This window comes from Acyrthosiphon pisum, chromosome A2 (assembly GCF_005508785.2).
Source record: "Acyrthosiphon pisum isolate AL4f chromosome A2, pea_aphid_22Mar2018_4r6ur, whole genome shotgun sequence".
Lineage (NCBI taxonomy): Eukaryota > Metazoa > Arthropoda > Insecta > Hemiptera > Aphididae > Acyrthosiphon > Acyrthosiphon pisum.
Genome location: NC_042495.1, coordinates 18,956,644 through 18,965,234, shown reverse-complemented (window position 1 = coordinate 18,965,234; position 8,591 = coordinate 18,956,644). Strand labels below are relative to the sequence as shown.

Sequence of the window (8,591 nt, the reverse complement as noted above, 5' to 3'; positions counted from 1 at the left end):
GGTGGAAAGTTAAGAGCATTTTGCACTAATGCTTGGCCCATATCCGAATTTGAAAATACTCCACCATCACTACATCTTCCTAGTGCACCGATATCAACCAATGTAAAATTATAGCTAGCATCGCACATAGCCATAAGGACAATACTATGAGTTCCTTTATAGTTAAAGTTGGTTGAACCTTTGTAACTAAATGCCTATATAAATAAAATAATAAATAAATTATATTAGAATTAAAAACAAGCCTTATCTTTATCATTTATACATTATTTAAAGTTTGTATTATAATATAAATATGAAATGTATATACTTATAATACATTTAGCATAATAGTTTATAAACATAACATTTCATACTTGGTGTACTATATGTTTTCCATCAATACTTCCACAGCAATTTGGCATTTGCCACTTATTGTAAAACTCATTGGCCAGATCTTTCCATTCATTAGTATCTGGTAGGGCCAATTACTACAAAACAAATATTTTAATATAGATACGGCTGAGTAGTATACAATACAAGAATTAACTAAATATTACATAGAGTAAAGAATATAAATATTATATGAAATATACTTTGCTGCTTAATAGATCCCATAGAACTGTACAGCATTCAAATAATAATTTGGAAATAGTAGACTTTCCAATACGAAAGGAATACATAATGGAAACCATTGAATCTCCGATGCAAGGTATCTGATAAAAATAAAATAAAATATTGTTATTTTTATATTTTTTGATAGGAACACAAATTTAGAGTAAACTGGGTAAATTGTTTATAGTTTTCTTTAGTAAATTAAATATTCATATTGTACCTCAAAGTGACTGTTAAAATCTCCCCAACAGACAATATATCAGGACGACTAGGCACATGCTCTAATTTATGTCCTACCTCGCACACTAGTTCCTCAAATGTTCCTCATTCTAATGGAGTTTTGGTACAATGCAGAGTTCATCAACTCATGCATTCCAGATGTCAGACATTGATAATGTCCAAGTGTATTTCTATCTTTTAAAAGTGGCCTTACATGCCACCTAGGTTTAGATCTAGATATCTATGTAAAAGTTATGTTTAAGCACTAGGTAAAATAAAAAAGATAATATTTTACCTAGGTATTTTATTGTTCAACTCAAGGGTAGAAATATATAACAATAATACTTTTCTCCTATGAACTTCTAAATTATAGTTATAATAAGCTTCTAATTCATGTTTTCTTTTCAGCATTATAACTTATAAGTATTAAAATAATAAAATGTACTATGAAAAGATTTACTAGACTGTTTAAAAAGAAACCTAAAAATAGTCCGTTTTAAATATTATAAGTACGTTTTTTTATCATTTTTTTATCTATTCGGAAAAAAAATGCAAGACGGGTACAAAACAACATTAACCGTGGTTACCAGAGTATTTTTCAAGAATACGTGTACCTATACGTGTGTACGTGCATACGTGCGTGTACAATGAACGTGCACGTACACGCAAACGGTCTAGTGGAAACCCACCTTTATACGCGCAGTGCTCGAGCGCCCTCTGTTGGTTTACCTTACCCGATTTCGGGTTCAACGACTAAAAACCTCCGCCAGAGAATATTATAATATGAAATAATTTATATTTTCTGTGCCTCCGCCGTCTGTCATGAAGGATTCAGGGGCGTATAATATAAAGTGCCACAGGGTCTATGATGGTAAAGTACTTTCTTACTAATATACTTGGGAGTTATTATTATAATATTACAGTATAGGTTGGCAGACAGTCTCGGCGAAGAGTCGCATCATGTCTACAATGATTTTATACCATTGAATTCAATTCAACACATCCATTACAGTGACCCCCAATAATATGTTCTGATAACTAATTTACTTATAATAATTAGCCAGTGGCGCCGAAGTGTTCTAAATATACTATGACATCGTACGCCCCCTCATCTCCCCTTTTATAATAGGTATAAGAATTAGATGCAATCAAGGCACCTACATATAATTCAATATTTAATAATTTTTTACATTTTGATGTAAATACTGGATCCACAGCAGTATTCCCTGCAGTAGCCTATAGTGGGCCGCCATCTAAAAAATCCAATACTATGACACACGTCATAGATAAATTAGGTGATCGGTGCCACTGTAATTAGCAGAAAGGTACCCACTTACTCACCTCCTTATATTTCCAATGGTTTGTGAGGAAAATAAGAAATCGAAAAAATATTGAATTTTCAGTATGGATGCCTGTACAAAACTGAATTTTTCAATATAATGGAATATTGTATGTGTTCACCATTTGAATTTTGAAGTCCATATTATCATATTTTTGTATGAAAAAAATACATTGATTTTACCTATATAACCCCCTTATAGGTAGTCACAATAATTTAAGTATATTAAGGGGCCTGCATGTGTGTCTTTAATAAGGAGCAATATTTAGGTTTACCGCCCATGGAATTATGTTAGTCGTCAATGATGGTTAGTGTGAATGTGACTGTACACGGGTACCAGGCTATCTGTACACACTCAGCATGCACAATAGCTAGCTAGTTTAATAGCATTAGAACTCATAAAATTGTATGCATGTGGGTATTATATTATATATTTAAATGTTATTGTTATCTAGATTATATAAATCCTTTAATTAAAAATATTAATTTTTGAGATTAATTATAATATTTATATATTTATACTGATTTAAATAATTTTGTAATTTTGATTTTCAAGATCAATTGTTATGTATAAAATAATAATAATATAAAATATTAGACTTTTAGTTATGAATTTTAGTTATTATATGCCTTGAAAAGTTCCCTGATATAACGGCATATAGGATATAAACTGTTAGGTTTCTTTCATATTTTCCTCTGGACCAATTTGTGGCTCTTCAACATTTCTACGTTCCTCATTTTAGACATCCCAACATCTCTGGTATAGTTCATATTTTGCATTCACATCAGAGCAAAGTGGAAGAAATATCCAAATGGTTAATAACTTAACTGTTTGGTCTTATATTTATTTGGTTATTGCTCAATTATGTTACAGAAACACGGTGTTTTGTATTTAATTGAGTCAAATGTTCTGAAATCAATAAAAAAAACATTTTATTAGAAATATAAATTAAGTGTAGCAAATATCATATTTTTATAGTGATTTTTATATTAGCTATTTCATATTATGTGTAATTTCTATCAATATTTAAGGGCATAATAAGTATAATTAATAAGTTCAAAATGGCTGAAAAAAAAAAAGAAAAGACATGAACCATAAATTAGGGTAAGTAAAAGTATAGAAAAAAGAAATATAGCCTTATAGTGATAACAGTGATGTTCCAATTTCTTATGAATAGTTTGAACTATTTATATTTTATTTATATACTCTCTAGAATTATAACTTTTAAATTGCTCTCACACAGCCAATAAAAAAATATATTAGAATAAATATTTTTTTAAATATTAATTTTCCTTTACCTTTTTTTTTGTATATAGTGAAACCAGCTGTATTCAAATTGAACTTCTCAACATTTTTAGGATATAGCGTCTTTTTGAGCAGATCTGTAGTTGGTTATTATGAGACTAAACAAAATAAAAATAAATGAATGTTATTAGGTATTCCTGGGACAAGCTACTATACATAAAATTGTATCATAAAAAATATATGTAATTTTCAATCATGCAGAGTATGATGTTTATATCCTATATTTTGGGGAATGTCTTTATGACGGCTGCGTGTATGTTCCTGTCATAACACAGTTTTAAAATTTTTATTAGATTAATAGGTTAATCTAATTGCTAACAATATTTGACATCATTAAGTAAGACGAATAATATATATTAATTAGCGACGTCTAGTGCCACATTTAAAGGGGTAGGGGGCTCCTGAGGTTTAACTTAGTTTTATACGTCACCACTACACAGAACTGAAATCTTTTCTATTTTGTCTCATATAATTATTAAAAATAGTAGTCTATTGAAAATGCTTTAATTAAGATTGGAGAATATGAAAAATAAAAATCAGCTATCCGATGCTAAAAATACTTAAACCATCAATCATTTAATGTTATTATCAGTGGCGACTGGCGGCTTTATGGTTTTATTTTTTATTTTTATTTTTTTGCGGGATGGGGGACAGTAACAACATAATTTTTTTTGATATTTTATAATAGGTGCCTATAGTATTTAAATATATTCAATTTTAACCAGATGACTAGTAATTATATATTTGTATTATACAATATATATAATATATATATTATAATGTACCGCAAATTGGGGGGACTTTAATACACCTGATTCATTTCATTAAATTATATACTGTGGCTGCACTTCATAGAATAATTAATTTTTATTGCTTATGTTGGTAAAGAAACAAAGCCTTATAATGATAATGGTGATTTTCCGATTACTTATAAATTATTTGAACTGTGAGTTGTATATTATCTCATTGTTATTTTGAATAAAAAATAACCATATTTAATAATTTGTTGTACAAAGTAAAATTAAAATTAGTTTAATAATATCATAAAAACGTAAATGTAAAATTTGAATTATTCTCTATATCTAGTTAGTTTAATAGCATTACAACTCTAGAAATTATTTGTATATGGGTAGTATATTACATATTTAACTGTTATTGTTAACTAGATTATATAAATCTTTTGATTAAACATGTAAATTTTTGAGATTAATGATAATGTTTATATATTGATACTAATTTAAATAATTTTGATTTACAATATCAATTGTTATATATAAAATAATAATAATATTAGACTTAATTCAGATATGAATGGAAAATGCGTTAAAAAGTTACCTGATATAACGGTATATAGGACATAAACTGTTAGATTTCTGACCTACTTTCCTCTGAATCATGTGGCAGTACAATAATCTGTGGCTATTCTGCATTTCTACATTCATCATTTTTGACGTCCCAATTTCTGTGGTTTTGTTCATACTTAACGAATCATGCAGTTACATCAGAATAAAATAGAAGGAATGTCCAAATGGTTATTTGGCCAAAACTTAATTTATCTGAAGCCGTATTTATTTGCAAGTCTGGAATTGTCTTATATGCATTTGGTTATTTGCTCAGTTCAGTTACAGTAACAAGGTGTTTTTTGTTTGATTGGGTCAAATGTTCTGAAATCAATAAAATACAATTTATTAGAATTAAAAATTATTTCAATAACTAAAAAAATTGTTCTTTTACCTAAAAATTACCATAATTTCGGGTTATTGATAACAAACTTTGATTTTAAACTTTCAAACTGGGAAACTGTTCTATATTATTTGTCCTAGGCGACTGTCTATGGACAGAAAAAATGTATGTTCCAATAATTCTTAACCAATATTTATAACTATGTAGGTAAAAAATTTGAATTTATTATTTATATATTTTTCAGATGGTTCATTTTAAATAATTGTATTTTAACATATTATATTTAAATATAATTATTTATGTCTTAAATTTGATAGTAGGCAAATAATTTATCCAAATTAACTATTTGATTTCGGGCATATCCCATTATTAATGTAAAACCATTTTCCATGTTTAGAGCAGATAATAATGGAAGGCACATAAAGAGCCTTACAGTTTTCACAGTATATAGATTATTATTTATTTACCTTATATAATTATAACTCTTGAATTTATCCCACACGGCCTGTTTAATAAAAACATTTTGAAGATAAAGTCCTTTAAAGCAGTTCTGTATTCAGTTAATATAACTTCTGGTCTAATTTTCGGAAGTAAAATATTTGTTATACAGTATACTCTCAATTATCCACGTATAGGGTGGCTTGGTGTTGACGATTCGCCAAATTCAATAATTAAATTATTAAAAAAATTGAATTATGTAAATCATGTAATGTTGTATATTATGTAGTATTTAAGGAAAATTAAATGAGAACTACTTTTAATTTTTGGGTTAACCGATAAAGAGGGTTGTACATTAGTTGCATTTGATCATCTACATTATTCGTTCTGCAGAAGACCGCGAAAATCGAGAGTACACTGTATATTGAAATATACATTCATACGAGTTCTGGGCATATTCTCCATAAGGAAATAAATAATTGGTAAAAACAAAATAAAATAAAAACATAACAAATGTTATAATTAGTCATTTCGAGTCACTATACTTAAACTGTATAATATTAGAAAACGTACGTAATTTTCAATCTTGCAGAGCGGTGAGTCCGATTCGGCAAAATACAAAATGTTTTGTTTTTCGACGCACTCGCCGGATTCACGTAGGACTCGGTGTAAGAACTATGAAGTTGATATCCCATATTTTGCGAAATTACTTTAAATGATGCATCGACGATCGACGTGTATCTGTTGACAAGCACAGATCCTTTGTACGTGCAGACATTACATATTTTATTCCACGCATCTTGACGATGTCCCCGAAAAACGACTACCATCGCGACTTTAGATCATATTATACTATAGTAGTACACTAGTACAGTCTATGATCGCAACATTCATATTTCTGAATTTTGGCCATTTTCGATGACGAATGACGATGCTCTCAAATTCGCAGTTTGTGTATTATCTATCGATCGTGTATACAAAAATGTAAGCAAACAGCCTCAAATTATTATCAGTTCAGGACTTTACGTTATCTTTGGTGGCATTATCAATTAAATCTATTCTCCGCCCGGCGACAATAATATCGACAAGTATGAAGTTACTGTCGGAAAAAATACCGAATATCTGATTTCGGCTTTATCTGAACGGACTACCGAAACACAAAACTTCGATAACTGAACCTTGAATCCCGATGGAGTCGGTTTCAGTTTAATAATTTTGTATTGTCATAAGATAAAAATGTTTTAAATATCAATTGTCATTCTGATTACATAAAAACTTAGTTGAAACCAGTCGTGTTCAATTTTTTACTATTTTATTATAGTCCTGCCGTAAACAACTTATTGAATCATGACGTCTCAGGAAACCGTACAAATTCTCATTGACATGGGTTTCCAGAAAGAAAAAGCGTACGTTTATACAATTGTCATACGCTTAAAAGTTGTATCTATCTGATCGAAAATTGTTATTAAAATATCATTTTGTGTTACAGCGAAAAGAGTGTTTCAATGACTGGAAATCAAGGTGTCGAACCTGCAATGGAGTGGTAAGAATTTTGAATTTGTGTACACTGTCTGTACCGGCATTATAACAAAATATTAAATACGTGACTGTATTTCTAATGTACTGCTATTCAGCAGCCTTTCTACTTAAATAACAGATTCCCATAAATATTGTGTTCTTAATTATTATTGTTTTTTCTTTAATTAATAGATTAAAATGGTGTCTACTCATTTTGAAAGACTTCTTTTAAGCATACCATATTAACATATAAACTATTTATTTAAAGGTTATTGGCACACAATGATGATGAAATGGGACCATCAACTTCTCAAGAAGGTTCTACTTCAAACACAAAGTCAGAAACTAATACCTCATCTGCAACAGTAGCTAAATCATACAAATGTGAAGAGTAAGATAATTAATTATAATTTTCAGATTTATAGTTTTAAACATAAATTGAGATATATCTTAGTTTGTAGTTTGTAATGTCTTAATATAAAATCAATTAGGTCCCTACCAGTAGCGCATCTGGAATTTTTTCACAAGAGAGATATTACCATTTTTATGGACATATTCAGTATGCACATTATATTCATAATATATGTTGACATTTTGTATTGTGTCCGCAATTTGGTCTCCTGGTAGTGGTGAGGGGGTTGACATGTTCCTAGATATGCCACTGATTCCTAATGTATTTCTATTATTTTTATTAGAAGGTGATTTGTGATTACAACCAATAATGAAAATTATGTTTCTAGCTGTAACAAATTATTTGCTGATACTACTGCACTAGAATATCATGCCATGAAATCAGGTCATAGCAATTTCGCAGAATCCACAGAAGAAAAGAAACCGTTAACTGAAGATGAAAAAAAAGAACAAATGAAAAAATTGGAAGAACGTTTGAAAGAAAAACGTAAGGAACGCGAAGCTAAAGAAAAAGAAGAAGAACTAGAAAGAGAAAAAATTAGAATTCGCTCTGGAAAAGAGATGGCTGCTGCTAAAAAAAAGTAAAATGATTTGGGTGATAAAAATGTTGTTTTATCAATTAAAAATTATTTTGTTTTCTTTAGGCTTGAAGATGAAAACATAAAAAAAATTATGGATGAAAGAAAACGTGAAAAACAAGAAGAAAAAGTTGCTCGTGATCGAGTAAAAGCTCAAATAGAAGCAGATAAATTAGCTAGGAAAAAATTGTATGGTCAAGCTTCAGCAGGAGAACAACCAAAACCAGTTTTACCAGTAGCTGTTAGTCCTCAGAAACAAACAAAGGATTATACGGAAACAAAATTACAGGTTAACATGCTTAATACACATATTGAATTTTACATTTTAATTAATAATTGTTACATTCAATTGACAATCCATTAATTGTTATATAAAATATATAATATTAATTAGTATATAAAGTATGTTTTTGAGCTTTACACAGAGTAAAAAATTGCGTAATGTTTATTAAATACATTTAATTTCTATTAAACTTCAATATTATAACTGGAACACATTATTAAGGGG

General features: G+C 28.9%; 1 protein-coding gene and 1 long non-coding RNA gene across 2 annotated transcripts in view; one reads left to right on the top strand and one right to left on the bottom strand.

Moving 5' to 3' along the window:
* Window positions 1-3,010: 3,010 nt before the first annotated feature.
* On the bottom strand, window positions 3,011-6,535 carry LOC100573529. The gene is made up of 4 exons (XR_511312.3): window positions 6,150-6,535; window positions 4,791-5,119; window positions 3,449-3,553; window positions 3,011-3,059 (listed from the first exon to the last, which is right to left on the bottom strand). It is a non-coding gene; the product is annotated as an uncharacterized LOC100573529 (long non-coding RNA).
* A 244-nt stretch (window positions 6,536-6,779) lies between these two features.
* The window catches only part of LOC100159165 (UBX domain-containing protein 1-like), a 3,452-nt gene continuing 1,640 nt past the window's right edge, over window positions 6,780-8,591 (top strand). The window contains exons 1-5 of the mRNA NM_001162583.2: window positions 6,780-6,982; window positions 7,066-7,119; window positions 7,363-7,485; window positions 7,835-8,086; window positions 8,150-8,372. Of these exons, the coding sequence (NP_001156055.1) occupies window positions 6,924-6,982; window positions 7,066-7,119; window positions 7,363-7,485; window positions 7,835-8,086; window positions 8,150-8,372 (711 nt within the window). The 5' untranslated portion in view covers window positions 6,780-6,923. The remainder of the gene's footprint in view (window positions 6,983-7,065; window positions 7,120-7,362; window positions 7,486-7,834; window positions 8,087-8,149; window positions 8,373-8,591) is intronic.